At 41.5% G+C, this 16,851-nt stretch overlaps 1 protein-coding gene across 21 annotated transcripts in view; it reads right to left on the bottom strand.

Annotated features, from left to right (window-relative positions):
• Positions 1–13,470: 13,470 nt before the first annotated feature.
• NRCAM (neuronal cell adhesion molecule) overlaps positions 13,471–16,851 on the bottom strand; it is a 259,076-nt gene continuing 255,695 nt past the window's right edge. For 15 of the 21 annotated variants that reach the window (XM_025041894.1, XM_025041901.1, XM_025041899.1 and 12 more), the window contains 2 exons: positions 16,533–16,544; positions 13,471–15,981 (listed from right to left, as the gene is read on the bottom strand). In XM_025041894.1, coding sequence (XP_024897662.1) covers positions 15,744–15,981; positions 16,533–16,544 — 250 coding nt within the window. In that variant the 3' untranslated portion in view covers positions 13,471–15,743. Of the gene's footprint in view, positions 15,982–16,532; positions 16,591–16,851 lie in introns of all 21 variants that reach the window. The other 6 variants (XM_025041903.1, XM_025041900.1, XM_025041895.1 and 3 more) reach the window with 2 other exon arrangements.

Raw genomic sequence — 16,851 nt, 5'->3', positions numbered from 1 at the left:
TGAGATAACAGACCTTGAATCTCATATCCCTTCCCCTGCAAAGACTCTGTCATTGCTGATTGAGAGCATCGACATGCCAGATGCTGCTGCTTTTATTTCTATCGATTATTTTGATATCTCTGTATCTTTACTCAATGCATCAATGCTTTATTCTGAAAATGCATTTGATCACTGTGCTGTTGTAAAATGCTGCTTCATGCTTGTTTTCTTGTACATGATACCCAGCAGCTGTTATATAAAATTATGTCTTTTCTTTTTAAAGGATTATAATTTTTTTTTTCTTTTAGCCAGAGAAGACAGAAAAGAACAGGGCCAAAAGGAAAGCCACAAACAAGAGGGGGTGAAAATGGGCGATGCTGCTAAGGGAAAGACATTGAGGTTTGCCTTGGTGGTCTCAGGAAGGTGGTTTGTCATTTTCACTACTAACACCCACTGAATGCAAAGCAGCATCCTTGGCTGTGAGCTCTATCATCTGGGAGAAGGGAAAAAGGAGAATATTAATCATTTGAAAGGTAAAAGATTCCCAGGTTAACTGAGGATCAGTCCTCACACACCTGGAGACATTCCAGTCCTCGTGTGGCCAGAGTTAAACATGTTTGCAAGGCTTCCTGAGGCTTCGCGGGCCAAAGCGGGAATGTAAAGGTCCCATTCCGCAAAGGTGGCTATGACTCTTCATAAAGGGGCTCCAGCAGGTGAATGGAGGTGTATGTTTAGGTGGCAATATAGAGTTCAGATGCACATTAACAGGGTGATGGAAATGTAAAGGAATTTTTTTAAAATTGCTGAAGTATATAGACCTATAGTTGTATGCTCACCCCAGAGATGCTTATAGAAAGAATCTGGGAATGGTAGCATTCATTCATTCTTTTCTTAATTCACTTAACCAACATTTATTGACTATCGACAGTGTTTGGCACATACTAGGCACTCAGAATATGTTTGTGAATGAATAAGGGAATGCGTGAGTCCTAGGCATTTTATCCTAGGTGTGATGGACATGGTAGTGAACGTAAGAGCCAAGCCCTTGCCTTCCTAGAACTCTAGTTGGGGAATGCAGACACTCAGCAAGTAGCCAAGGAAAGCTAAGGAGGATGGACTGGATCACAAGGCTATTGTCAATGCACAAGGGGAAGCTCTGGGCTAAAGGCAGAGGGAAAGAATTTTCTCAAAGGTAAGGAGGACTGGAGATCTCCACCTACAACTGCTGAGTCGGCAGGTCTTGCCTGGACCATGTGTACTAACTCAGACAAGTGAAATAGCCTTGCAGTGGGAAACCAGTGGCTCATGAACAGGAAATGCAGTGGAGGCCTATTGTCTCTGTGTCACCATTTCACTCTCTGCTGTCACTCTTTGTCTCATGACCCGATGGGATGTTGTGGGTCTAATCCGTGGTGCGATGTTGCTAAAAAAAATTAATGGACAAATATAAATGCCCTGAATATCTGGTACCAACACCACCTAAAAACCCTGAGGAGGTGCACCAGCTCCTTGGTAAATGCAAACCCCAGGCAAGCTTTCTGAACATTGCTCAGTATCACGGATACCAACATGCCAAGGCTCTGGCATTGTACTCCAGAGGCCCAGCAGCTTCCCCAAAGGACCCTGTATTGCACTAGTGGTGGCAGACCCTAATTGGGGGAGGTGAATTGGGACTTCATGGAAAGTAAAGTGGCTGCCTGTGAAGATGGCTCACAGGAATATCGCCCCCAATTTTTCCAGTGGCGCATGAGGTTAAGGTAATGGCAGAAAACTAGGACGTAGTAACTGAGATCAGAAACTCCACCTTAACCAAAATACAAAACTTCCCTAGATTACTTACAGCAGGAAGGAGAGAAGGGAGCTGATTGGCTTTTGCAGGTTTTTGGACCAGGCTCAGAATTGTTATTCACAGCTGCCGAAATGTGTCAGTTGGTTAATATCTCTAAAGATCCTAAAATCCATAACCTTTTCAAAGACCCATCTGGGTTATATGTCCTTCCTCCAAGAACCACAGATCCTGAGCCCGCTCAGCTGAATAGGGCAGAACCAAGAAACATGCCCAGGGAAGGCAAAGGCCCCTTGAGCCACCAATATTCATACTGGGGCCCTCCTTCTCCTCAGTTGGCTATTTGTTGCCTGGCACTGTGCCCATCATTCCATTAGGGTGATCACTAGTGAGGTTCACCATGAATGGAAAATGTTAGATGAGGCCCGTCTCCTGCTTTGCAAAATTGGCATGGTCCGATGGGTTTATCATTCCCATGAGCCTATCTTTATTCCCAACCCTGAAGAGGCCTCGTTTGACTCACAGAGAATTCTTTTTCCAAGGATCACCCCTTAATTACACCGTGGTGCTACTGCATTTTATTGGGATGTGGAAGCCATCCAAAGAGTACGGGAGGTTGCTGATATGGCTGCTACACATGAAAAAGATTCCCACCCTGACGCCCAGATACTTCAGACTCATGCCCCTCTGCTCCTGCTGTCCCAGAAGGGTCTAAGCTCAAACAAATTTCCTTCAATGGAAAGGGCTCCCCACTGCCTTCCCAATAAATTACGCCCTCATGGAAATGCACAGGCAAACCTCTATCGGGAGTTATTATGATTCAGGCTTCCTCACCACTTAATCTCTGGACAGCTAGACTCTAAACTCTAGGCCCTGACTCCAGCTTTTTCCCAGCTACAGCCCTTTTCTGCCATCTATCCTCTTACCACACAGCTGCCCTCTAAACCCTCTGGCCTGGCCAGTCCCCACTATTCCCTTTGCCCCTTTTCCTGACTTTTGGGACTGGCAGCCACCTAAAGCCCCTACCCTAGGAAATTGGCAGCTCCCTGAGCTTGTCCCACCTCCCAAGAACAGTCACCTCTGCACTACTCTGGTGGCCCATTAGAACAATAAAAATGCACAGTCTTTTTTGGTCCTATTAGACACCAGGACCCAAATCTCTTCTACCTACAGGGCATTGCTGGTAAAACAGTCAAAGGTCATGAACCCATTTGGACGTAACTGTTGGGACTATTTACCTCAAACAGCTTCCTCTGGTGGTGTCCCCTTTCCCCCGGCTCTTTCTTTTCTTATTATAGACATAGATGCTCTGAGAGGGTGCCCAAGTTCTTGGTCTTCCTGGTGGGACTTGCAAAATGGACATTGGTGAGTCTTCTTCCTGAGGTCAGGACGGTAAACACTCCCCAGTACTGACTTAAACAGGGCGCTGAAAGCTTAACCCCTGTCATACTTGAGATGAGAGTCATCAAGCTCACAACCTTCCCTTTCAATATCCTACTTGTCAGTCACTAACAAATGGTACCTCATCACTGATTACTGAAATCTCAATACTCAGGTTCCCTTGATTAAGGTTTTAATCCTAATATTATAGAATTGGTTGAGGACATACAATGGACCTGAGGAGCATCCTTCCAGGTTATCAACCTAGCTAATATGTTCTGATTTGTTCTTATTACATAGGAATTCCCAGCCCGACTTGTATTCACTTTGGAAGGGGGGTCATTTTTTGAGGCTCCTAATGGGGTATTTGAATAGTCCTGCAATTGCACATAACCTCTGCTGCCAGGATTTAAATACCTTACAATCCAGAAGTGCCATTTTTGTCATTATATTGATGACATTAATGTGAGATGTCCCTCTGAGGAAGCGGCATGGACAGTTGTGCCCATCCTCACAAACCACCTACACCAATGCGGCTGTGCTGTCGCCCCTCGTGAGATCCAAGGCCCAGCCTCCTGTGTCAAGGGTCTGGGCATCATCTGGTCCTCTTAGGGCCGAGAAATTCCGACAATCAAACATCAATTACATTACACCACCCACGACACTCAGGCACAATACATACTAGGTCTTTTCATGTTCTGCAGGCAACACATTCCTTATCTCTCATTAATTCTTTGCCCCATATATGCAACCACATGCAGGTCTGCCACCTTCCACTGGGATAAAGCCCAATAGGGGGCTTTAGAAACTGCCCAGCAAGCAGCCCAACACACCTTACTTGTTCCCTGGCTCCACATTCTGAGTCCTTGGCCACACCTGACTATGCCTCCTGGAGTCTGTGGATCAAACATGAATCTCTCTGGCTTCCTGTGGGAGTCTGGGCTAAGTTTCTACTCCCAGCAGCAGCCTGAGACACTCCCTTTGAGAACCAGCTTTTGGCATCCTTTTGGGCTCTTATAGAAACTGAGGCCCTAACTGGGCCCCACTACTCCATACCCAAGTTCCTATAAAGCCCTGAATTACAGATGCCTCTTTGGTAAAACAGAAATGGTAGCTTCAGGAGAGGACTAACCCTGATGTCAAAGACCTTTCCAAATGAGAGGAGGATGTGGCTTCCCCGTGTTCAGCCCCTTGCCTTGAGGGTGATAGAAGTGCTCCCTGCTTCCTCCCCCTCTGGCTACTTGGTGAGCCCCTTAGGCCCAACTACCTGAAATGGACAGGGAGTCAGTGTTCTTCACTGATGGCCACACTACCACTGTATGCAATTTAGCACGCTGGAGGGCTGCAGCATCCTACCCGCCCCAGGCACTCCCGGCTCAGCCCAAGGTGGAATGTAGCCATTCACCCAGCACTCAAGGAGGCCATAAAAAGAGACCTTTCCCAGATCCTCATTTTCAGACTTCTGGGTCATTGCTAGGCCTTAAGTTTTGCTCCAGCCAATGGCTAAGGGACAGTTTCCTCATATAAGGCAAGCCTATCTGGCGCGCCCAGATATGGAAGGAATTAGCACGTTTCTGCTCTCACTAACTGCTTCATACCAGAAGCTATTTTCAATAATATCTCAGACTCCCCCACTAAGCCCACCACACTCTGCCTGGTACAGAAGACTCAGAGTACAGATCTTTCCCACCAACTTGAAAAAATGAGCCCACACAACCTCACATCATCAGGGAAATTCATGCCCTAACAACCTGGGCTCAAGCCAGGGGAATCCCTCTCTCCCACAGCCAAGGTTATGATAGATAAGTGCATTCTCTGCTCCTAAACCAAACAACGGAGGCTACCCAAATGGGGACATATCCCCCCGGGAGGCCAACCACACTCCCGCTGGTAGAGTAATTTCATAGACCAATTGCCCTCTTTGCTGTGGCTTCTAGATATGACATCGCCATCATCGATACTTACACGGGACTCTTCTTGGCGACTCCTTCCCGAAATTCATCTTCAAAACAGGTAATCTCTTTCCTTACTAAATTTATTCTTGTTCTCTTTGGATCAACAGACGTTATTGACTCTGACCAGGTTGCCCACTTTACCTCTCAGGAGACTTAAGAACGGGATCTCCAAACTAATATTCTTTGGAACTTCCATTAAGATAAATGTTCCCAGGGGGCCGGCCTTATTGAGCATCCTAATGACTGTCTTAAAGAGACTCTCCTTCAATCACTTTCAGGCAAGTGGTCCTGAAATGGATCGAACTCTTGCCACAGGCATTTCTAGCTAATAATTGATAGGCCCAGACCAGCACAGAATGCATGTATTACTGCAAACGAAGTTTTATTGGAACACAGCCATACCCATTTGTTTAAGTACTTTACACATTGTAAATCTTGAGTCCGTTGCTGTTTTTGCTCTACAGCAGCAGAGCTGAGTACTTGTAACAAAGACCATATGGCCTGCAAAGCCTCATATCTGGTCCTTTAAAGGAAAGGTCTGCCAACCCTGCTCTGTTGTGTGGTTTTATTGGAACACAGCCATGTGTGGTGTTGGTTTGCAGAGGGGCTGGCAATATAGTCGGGGGACTGGAGATAAAGAAGTGTGGATATGTTCAACACATATTTTGGGGAAAAAAAAAACCTAGAGAATTGCTTTGACTTTATTAGGGTGGGGAGGAAAACTGACTCCTAACAAAAGGAGTTTTACCGTGAGCTAACAGTAGTACCATTTATTGAGAATGGGTGCAGTGGAGAAGAAACAGTTACAGAGTATAACACAACTGAAGATTTACATTTTGATCAGGTTAATTCTGAGATGTCAATTAGACCTCATTAGGATGGAGAATTGAAAGCAAGGGAATGTGATGCTGTTTAGGCCCAGGAAAGCAAAACTGAGAGAGATACCAGCAAGGAGTAAGGAAGAGATTTAAAAGCCTGAGAGAGAAAAATAAAAAAGAAAGGATGGCAGGAAGCGCCAAGCTGGAGAAAGCAACAAGCTAGGGTTTCAGATAAGCCCCAAAGGTGGCCTTGTCATACAGGGATGTGTGTTAGGAAGGTGTGGGTGTGGAATGGCACCGACAAACATACTCAGATGCCTGACAGAGAGCTGTGGACCCTGGGATGGGGGTGGGGGATGGGGAGAGAGATGGCTTTTAGAAGACCTTTCTCCAGAAGGCATGCCTGGGTCCTAATCCCTTGCAGGGACAAATGCCTCCTGCCCCATGTTCCCTGCTCCAGCCCCTTCTTTGGGCAGGCAGACCAGAAAAAAAGAACAAAGAGAAGCATTATTCACGGTGGCCAGGACATGGAAGCAACCGAAGTGTCCTACGATAGATGATTGGATAAAGAAGGTGTGGTACATATATACAACGGAATATTACTCAGCCATAAAAAGAGATGAAATACTGCCATTTGCAATAACATGGATGGACCTTGAGATAAGCATGCTAAGCGAAATAAGCCAGAGAGAAAAAGTTGAAAATCACATGATATCACTTATATGTGGGATATAAACCTAAAAGCAACAAATGAGCAGGACAGAGACTCACAGGAGGATAGAGGGTAAGAGGGATGGGGGAGGTAGATGAGGTAAAAGGGGTCAAATATGTGGTGACAGAAAGAAATCTAACTATGGGAGGTGAACACACAGTGTAAAAATATATATGCCTTACTGTTAAAATGTACAGCTAAAACATTGGGTTTTGTTAACCAATGTCACCATAAAAAATAAATAAATTAATTAAAAAGAACAGAGAGAGGATCACTTCGGCAGTTCTTTTTCTCTTTTTTCCCCTTTAAAACCAACTTTATTGAAATAAAACTACCTATAACATACCCATTTTAAGAATACAGTTTTGAGTCCTGATAAATGAATACAACACTGTAAATACCACCATAATCAAAATATAGACAATTTCTATCAGCCCTAAAAGTTCCCTGAGCACCACTGTAGTAAGTCCCTCCCCTCTCTGGCCCCAGACAACTACCGATATGCTCTCTGTCATTATAAATTAGTTTTGTCTGTTCCATATAAATGAAACTTTTTTTGTTTGGCTTCTTTCACTCAGTGGAATGAGTTACTTTTATCAGTAGTTTATTCCTTTTTTTCCCCAGATTATTATTTCATTGATATGTATATTGGTGTGATATACCAAAATTTGTTCATCCATTTACCTGTCGATGGACATTTCGGTTATTTCAAGTTTTTTGCTATTATAAAAAGAGCCAAGTTTCTTTTTTTTGATCTCAACAGATAAACCACTCCTATTCCTGCAGGCAGGAGAGGAGAGAACCTGGCCTACAGATCGAGTGCAGTATTTCTCAGCCATTAGTGTCATCAGAATCACCCAGAGCACTTGCTAAAGCACAGATGCTGTTGCACCAAAAGTTTCTGATTCAGTAGGTCTGGGATGAACCAAGAATTTACATTTCTAACAAATAAGGCTGATGCTGATGTTCAGGGAGCACAGTTTGAGAACCTTGAGGACACAAGAGGACAGGGAGTGGCCTATACCATGATGACGTGCTCATCACAAGCCTCATGTGTGCATAGCCCTGATCACTTGTCAGACACATGTAAGGTTGATCTTAACAGATTTATTGAGGTGTTAAATATCACAAATTCACTTGTTTCAAGTATACAATTCAATGATTTTTTGTAAATTTATGAAGTTGGGCAATCATTAACACAATCCAGTTTTAGAACATTTACATCACTCTGGTAACATCCCCCTGCCAATTTACAGTCAATCTTTGTTCTCATTCCCAGTCCCCGACAACCACTGACCTACTTTCAGTCTTTATAGATTCGCTCTTCTGGATATTTCAAGTTAAATGGAATCATGCAATATGTAGTCTTTCATGGATGGCTTCTTTAATTTAGTAGAATGTCATCGAGGGTCTTTTATGTTGTAGCAGGTGTTAGTGCTTAAAATAATTATTGAATAGCATTCCATTTAATTATATAATAGATCACACTTTATTCATCAGTTCATGGACGTTTGAATAATTTTTTGGCTATTATGATTCATTCTTCTATAAACATTTGCACACAAGTCTTTGTGTGGACCTATTTTTTTTTCATATATTTTGGGTATATACCTAGGAGTAGAATTTCTGGATCTTATGATAAATTCATATTTAATATTTAAAAAAACTGCCAAACTGTTTTACAAATTTGCTGTACCATTTTATATTCCTACCAGCAATATAAGGTCCTTTCCCTTTTCTTCCTTCCTTCCTTCCTTCCTTCCTTCCTTCCTTCCTTCCTTCCTCCCTCCCTCTCTCCCTCCCTCTTCTCTCTTCCTTCCTTCCTTCTCTCTTTTTTTATTTGCATACATCCAATCCTCTGTACCATTCTTTCCTACGTCTTCCTCATGCTTGGCTATTTGAAATTTCCTCTCCTGCAGTCCCCTTATTCCATCACCTGCAGTGAAACAAGAGCCCCATCCTGCCTCCTTTGGTTTGCTCTTCTGCCCAGACTTTCCCCTGCTGGAAAAACCTCTGAGTCTCCAAATCCTCTCTCTTTCTTTTTTATGAGAGGAACACAAGAGAATGTGGGATTAACAGAATACATTTATTCTGTGTGAATAAATGTATTAAAAATACTATTCATTAAGTGCACACATGAGCGTGGCAACACAGTATTTCTTTACACTGGTTTCAATCCTGGATGCCCATTAGAATCACCTGGGGAGCTAATGCTGGGCTGTCTCAGATGGTTACAACAGTAACAGGGTGGGGTATTAGGGCTTTGCAGCCCCTCAGGTGATGAACTGTGCAGGCTGAGAACATCTGACTTTTTTAAAAGTCTGAGTCATTCACTGAGAGAATAGCTACATAATTACAGCTGAAGAAAGGCAGTGTCTGTAGGACAAACTGAGTGTGACTGGAGAAGTATTATGGCTATAGAAGGAACAAAGAATGCACTGTCTGGCAAATGGAAGCTTCTACGATTATCCTCATTTACTTTCCCTGGTATTATTGACAATTTTTCAACCATTTTTGATGATGAAAGCGGGGGAGAGAAAATGATAACTGAAGGGAGTATACTGGTGGGGAATCAAAGGTCTCTTTGTTGTAGATGGGGGAGACTCTGAGTGTGTTCAACGACAACAGACAATCCAGTTGCACGGAAGTAGGACAACTGTTGGGTAAGAATCCACTGAGGGGGAGAGAGGCTCCCAGACCAGGAAAAGGGACTGGTCTGTGACAGGGCGAAGGATGGCTCCACTATTTTCATAGAAGGTAGAAGATGGGAACATAGCGAGGCAGGCATTTTGGTTTGCTGGCAGGAAAAGGAGCAAATTCCCACCTCTGCTTTTCTTTTTTTGTTTTAGTGAATTATGGTATAAAATCATTTTGTAGAGTGATTTGTGAGGCTGGGTGGGGAGATGGGGCAGGGTTGAAGTGTTTGAAGAGGGTAGAAAAGATCTGAAATAGTCATTGCTGAGTATAAGAATGTAAGTTCACCTGAGAAAAGTCAGCCAGTCTGCTGTGCAGTGTGGAGAGTTAACCATTTGAAGATATTTAATGATACTGACCTCTGTTCTCTCTCTCAGTTCCTAGGAGTAGGCAGTAGAAGGCAGACAGTAGACTTGATTCTGAGTAACAATACCTCCACCAGTATTTAGAAAAGACAGAGGGCAAAGGACTTTGGGAGTAAAACAGGAGTGCTTCAAATATAATGAACTATAAAATCCACACTGGAAAAAGGATGGAAAAAAGGATTGAGAGAAAGCAGATGGGACGGTGGTGTGGAGGGGAGGTTGCGGGCAGAGAGTGGGATGCGTAAGTTATGTCATCATGGAGACAGAGAAGCCAAGGAACTGAGCCCAGGGACTGATGGGTTGTCCGTGTGGATAATGGCAAATCTCATTGTCTTCATTTCTTCATCTACTCACTCCTCAATTCACGCCGATCTGTTCCTAACAGCTTTGACTAAAGTTATAGATGACCTCCATGTCTTCAAATCCAAAAAATGTCTTCTGATCCTCATTTTGCTTGATTTTTCAGCATCATGTGACATTGTAAACTATTCCCTGTTCTTGGCATGGTCTCTTTCACTGGCTTCCAAGACAACGCACTGTCCTTATTTATTCCCAACTTCTCTGGCTCCTGGGTATCAGTCTCTTCCTGGCCAGTATAGAAGAGATTTTCCTAATAGGGTGTAATCCTCAGTCCTCTGTTTATATTTTCTCCCTAGACAATCGCACCAGTGCCTCATGGCTTCAATTGCTACTCATCTTAGAAGTTCCTTTTGAGCATTAAGCCCATCTACCCAGTTCTTACTAGTCATTTCAACTTGGCTATCTCAGAGGCCTTTTAAACTCCTCATTTGTTATCTTGAACTCATAATTTATCCCCAAATCTGGTTCTTTCCTGATGTTCCTAAATGAATCTCATGTCTGGTGAGACAAGTCAGAAATCTAAGAGCCTCCCTTTCCCTCAACCTCCTATATCCTGTCTTTTACTCCCATCGATGTGCTTCCTGAATATCTTAAGATTCCATCACTTCTCTCCATCTCCAGTGGTGTGATCTGGATCCAACCTCTAAGCTTCTTAGCGCCTTCTTACCAATCGCTCTGGCTTCTTTCAGCCCGTTCTCCACACTAAACCACATGAATTCTGCCTTCTTCCCAAACACAAATCTGATAATATAACTCTTCCCTTCAACCCCTTCGTTACTCCCCACTTTCTACTGCCCCTTGAATAAATACAAAAACCTGTCATGTGGTCCTCAGGACCCAGCATGACCTGGCTCCTGCATCGGCTCTAGGCACACCATCTTTTCTTCCTCAGTCCTACTTGTCCCCCAGCTCTCCACTCACACTTCCTCCAGTAAGCCTTCCTGACCACTTGGCAGTCAGCCTCCTCCATTATTTGCTCTCCTGGAACGGCATGCTTTTCCCTTAACAGTGCATATCTCAGTTTGGAATTACACATTCATTTCAGTGGTTATTTGACTAATGTCCGTCTTGTCACACCAGACTCCAGGTTCCATGAAAGCAGGAACCACATCTGGTTTTGCTCATTTTGTAACCTCCCCACTTAGCAAAATACATGGCTGTTGATGGTGCGTAAAAATTATTATTATTTTTTTTGGGGGTGGGGTGGGGTAGGTGAGTTGTATTTGGAACCATAGGATTTAAGCAGAAAGGTATATTAGAAATCATCTGCTTTCTGTCATTTTAAAGTTGAAGAAACAAAGGTGCAGAAAGGTGAGAGATTGGGGGGGCTTTATTTATACAGCTAGCTGATGACAGAGCTTGAATGTAAATCCTGGTCTCTTTCTATCCTAACCTGGGAACCATTTGTTTGTTTAAATATTCTGATAGTGTTTTCTCCCTCTCTTGCTTTTTTTAAAAGTAAAAAAATAAAAGCAGTCTGTGCTTAAACTGTGTTTTTCATGCTATCCAATCACAAAACATCAAACCATTGGTGGCAGTCAAAATGGCACTTTCTGGAGAAAGGGAGGGGGTGAACCATTTTAAGGACATGCCCCCATTCTCACCCCCAGCAACTTGCAGCAGTGATGGAGTGCCTAGTGAGAGCTAGGAGCACATTCCTCCTTCCCCTGCTGATCAACTAGCAGCCACCTGGCCACAGTCAACAAGCGAAGGATTAACAGACTCATGGTGAAACGTCAGAGAAAGCTGCAAATCCCATTTCCTCCGGTGGCAGCAGACAATCATCTTCTGCACTGTCAGACCTCAGTCTGATTATCAAAAGTGGTTTGCACTATTTCTCCAGAGGCTTCATTTTCCCCCACAGTTTCTTTTGCACTGAATAAAGCACGGGAGCCCTCTGGTGGTAATTTGTAGAAAAAAATCTCTTGAGAGTGAGAGATTCACTGAATTTGGGTGAGAAGTCCCAGCTCTTTGTATGTTTCTTTCTTGCCCCCCAATAGCCATTTCCAAAATCAGCCATTAAAAGTAAACCAAGGCCATTATAAACCATCTGGACAAGGAGGCATCAATGGACCAATGTTTTCTTTTCTTTTCTTTTTGTGATCAGGCTTACAATTTGCCAGCCCCAGTTGCTAAATAGAGCTGTGACTGATGATGTGATCTGAGGATATGGACGGTGAAATCTGGCCACAGTGTGAAGTAGGGTCTTGATTTCCTGTTTGGAGGTGAATGCTCTCTGTGGTAGAAATTCTAAGGTCTAGATAGCATTTTACAATTGACTTATAGATAGCAGGCCCCCTGATCCGCGGCTTCGCTTTCCACAGTTTCACTTACCCACAAGTTGATGGGGGTCTGATAATGTTAAGTGGAAAAATTCCCAAAGTAGACAATTCATAGTTTTAAAGTGCACACTGTCCTGAGTAGCATGATGAAATATCGAACCGTCCTGCTCCATCTCGCATGAGATGTGAATTATCCCTTTGCCCAGCATCTCAACTCTGTGTATGTCCCCCACCTGTTAGCTACTTGGGAGCTGCCATCTCGGGTATCTGTCATGGTATCACAATGCTGGTGTTAGAGAAACCCTTATTTTAATTAATAATGGCCTTAAAGCCATTCATATAACTTTCGTTACAGTATATCGTCATAATTATTCTATTTTATCATTAGTTATTGTTGTTAATCTAGTACTGTGATTAATTTATAAATTAAACTTTATCATAGGCATACACACACACACACACACACACACACACATATATGAAAAAACACAGGAGATACAGGGTTTGGTACTATCTGAGGTTTTAGGCATCCACGAAGGGTCTTGGAATGTATCCACCTTGGATAAGGGAGATGACTGCAACATGTTGTCCAAATAACTGAGTAGGGACAGGGAGCTCTGTGCCAGCAGAAGTTCTCATGAGTGGAAAGCTGGGACCAGGAGACAGGTGAATAGGGTAGGTGGTAGAACGGAGGAATAAGCTAGACCTTGACTGTTTACAGTACTAGACAAGTTTGAGATGATGAGAAGCACAGGGCTGGGAAGAAGTGATACCCATAATACTTATAAATGCCCAAACTGTCTTATCAAGTAGGAGAGGTTTAAAGAATCCCAGCTGCCCATGGCTGGGGAGGGTGAAGGTCCAGACAAGCAGAAGAGAGGCTGACAGCAGGCCCCGGCACCATGGAGGTCAGGTTCCAGGAAAGAAAGCAGCACCTGATTTCTCAGACTGTTTCTCAAAAGGCTAGTAGTATCTACTTCTGCTTTTCGTTAAAATTTCTTGGTATGTTCCTATTTTATTAGCCATTTTATATTGTGTTTGGTTTTGCATTTAATTTTCTCTGCAAATAATAGCCCTTTAAAAGCAAAAATCAAAATGTATGCTATTTTAAAACATTAGGAAATATATGTTTGAAAAAGTTAAAAATCACAAAGAGATCAAGACTGTTTAATAGTTACTTTGATGGAAATCCAGTCACATCTACCTGTACCATTACAAATACCATTACTTGGACATTCACACTCTGTTAGGAACATGATATATTACAAAAGAGAGAGGGACTTTTAAAACCACATTTAATTTTTAATACAAAAACTATTGCACTATTACAGATGTGATCCCTTCATGCACAGATAAATTTAGCATCTACTATTATGGAACAGTAAAAACTACTTTTAATGTTCCCCCAAACATTGGCAATTTAAAGTAACTTTTATCTTTGTGCTCTCTGATGCCAAGTTAAGGCCTGTTTTGTCTTTTTATATTTCCATTAGGAAGGCTGATCTGTGAAAAGTAAATATGGAGACATGAAAGTATTTAAGGCCATCTTTATCTGGGATAACTTCAAACTATGCTTTACCTACATGTATCAAAGATGTCAGGTGACTAGGCCTACTAAGCCCCACAGGCAAAGCTCTGAAGAGTTCATCTAGAAACTTGCTGTCAATATGTAGACTAGTTCACTATTTCAATTTCACAGCAAAAAGGGAAAATAAAAACCCAAAGTTATTTAAGTAAATGTTTTCCAATCCCATGCACTGTATTAATTAGCTAACTTCTTATACAGCATAACATAAACGTTTTTTGCATGTTTATTATTATGGAACACCTATAAGCATATAGCATCTACGCTTTAAGTGTATTTACAAATTTAACAAAATATCTACATATAAAAAGCTTTACTTAAAATTAAACTTGATGCAAGTTATGAGAAACCAATTTATTGGCAAATGAAACTGAGAATTCCTTCAACCATAGGTTGTTATAGAATTTCATATTTGGAGGTAAACCATCTGATATTGTTTATGATTATGGTAGAATATATACTTTTTTTTGGAACTGCAGATGGAATCCATTTGACTCTTAGCCTTGTTAGCACTTATCAGACTTCTTAGATTCTGAAATGTGTCCATAGCAATTTGCATACAGATTGTTTAATGCTGCAGAGTTTCAAAAGCTGCCACATAGGTAAAGACTTAGAGAATAATATATTCCTGTTGGCATGCTATTGTATGCTTTTAGTGTTGGGATAACTTGCTTTTTAAAACAATTTTCTGCCAAGTTGTTATCTTTCTTACTGAGTGGGACTTGTTTTTAATAGAAACCATAAAAGACCACAAAATCCTCATGTGTTCCAGTTGGTGGCAAAGCTTTTCTTTTTATACATATGGGGACAAAGTTCCTTAAAGTAAACTGTTTTACTAATTTTATTTTCATATTTCCTTTTTTTCCATCATTGCAGTTTTCATTATCTCTGCATTTTAAAAGTCACTTTTAGACAATGACAGTAATCTAGGACTCCACGTCGACTGTACCAATGGTACAGAAGCAGTAGGTTACAGAATACTTCTTGTCTGAAGGCATTGCATGTGTCTTGCCCTGTGCTTTCTGGAATAAGTTCTGAAATTTAATTGGAGTGATTTGTTTTTTGATTCTTTCAGTATGGCACAAATGCCAAAATGCATTGCAATACACACTGTTTTCGCCTAAAAACAATTGAACATAGAAATGATGTATAAAGTAGAACACTGTACTGCTGTAATACCTGGAAGATTAAGAAGGCTACAAAGTGACAGGAGCAAAGAGCAGGTGACAGTGTTTCAGTAAGCATCAGCGAATGCAACTGTCATGATTAACTCATTTAGCAAGTATATACTGTACATATTGTTCCTAACAGTCTCCCCAAAACACTAACAGCTAGACAAAGAGTCACCAATTTCACAACAATGTCCACAAAGACATTGAAGTTCTAGAGAATACTACAGTAACACTCTGGACAATGGAAATGGAATTTAGGGGTTCAGCTGAGGATAGTATAAACAAAATATCAAACCACATTTTAATAACATACACAAGTATGTCCTTTAACTGTATGTAGCATTTTTCATGCATCATATTTAACTGTATCCTGAAGAGGAAATAACATAATCTGTGGATGATGTCGTATTATTTTTATCAGTTCTGAGGAAATCAAGAATACCTATTTTGAAAGAAAAAGTATGCACTTTGCACTGCACTTCACATTAACATATCATTTGACTGAGTTACATTCTTGCTCTAACTGTTCTCATAGTATTAACATACAGCAGAACATATACTTTCTGCCTCTATGTTCACAGTATGAGAAGGCTGACAAACAAGTGCTTAAGATAAACATTCTAGAGGAATGGGATATTGGCAAATAGCTTACAAATTAAACAAAGGAATTCATGGCGTTGACAGGAGAAGGTGCCTCTGAGCTTTCATTTCCTTCAGCTGGTTCTTTCTCTTTCTTACCACTGTATTGTCCAATAAAGGAGCCGTCCTCATTGAACTGGCCATTCACTCCCTCTCCATAGTCAACTAGGCTATCATCGCTATCTTCTTTTTTCACAGTTCTGTCTGAAGGTGTTCGACTGCCTTTTTTCAAAGGCTTGTGGTCTTCTGCATCGCTGGAAAAAAAAGAAATTTTCGTCAAGACTGGCCATTTAGGTAAAATGTTTTGTTCTTAAAGATTATGCATGCAAATTCTGATAAAGCAGATGGAGTCCTGAGCTTCTCTAGCCAAATCTAATCATCAAGTTGACTCCAATGACTGGGATGTAGTTGCAATGAAAATCAGGTGCAGAAATGGTTTAATCATGAAGTCTTCAGTAGATGGATGGCTTCTTATTGTGCATGTCAATATCAATGACAGATTCTGGATCCCGATTTGGAAGCAATTCAGAAATAATCATAAGCATTAAAAAAAGAAAGAATTGAAAAAAGCTGAAAATCATCACTATTTTGAATTTAAAAGCGGGTTAAAGATTATGGTAAGTAGAGAAGTTAGTATGTTAAACTGCATAATATCTCTGATACCTTGGATATGAATGGAGAATGATTTTGGTTAAATGGGAAATACGGATTTTTTTTTTTTTTCCTGAGCAAGAACAAGCAAAATACTGCATTTCAAATAATTTTGTTATTGAATGCAGGCCAGACTTGTAAACTTTAACCTTACCTTTCAAGAAACCTACAAATTCCATTAAAAGGATGCAGAAGAAACAAATGAAAATAGCCTAAGAAGAAAAGCACAATCCTTATTCTGATGGTATATGGTGTTTTTTTTTCTTCTGTAAGAATTTTAGTTATTTATTAATCTGGAAAGAGACATAATATAACTTCAAAGCACTACATACTATTAATGGCATGTTAATATATTCTAAAATGTAAGCGATTCCAAAAATGTAAAAGCAAACATTTCCTGCACTCGTCTTTATCCCACTACTCCCTTCTCCAAAGTGTGGTATGCAGCCTATCCATGTTGGATGGAAATCTGA

The sequence above is a fragment of the Pteropus alecto genome, unplaced genomic scaffold (assembly GCF_000325575.1).
Source record: "Pteropus alecto unplaced genomic scaffold, ASM32557v1 scaffold109, whole genome shotgun sequence".
Lineage (NCBI taxonomy): Eukaryota > Metazoa > Chordata > Mammalia > Chiroptera > Pteropodidae > Pteropus > Pteropus alecto.
Note: the sequence above shows the minus strand (reverse complement) of the source record. Positions and strands in the feature narration are given on the sequence as shown.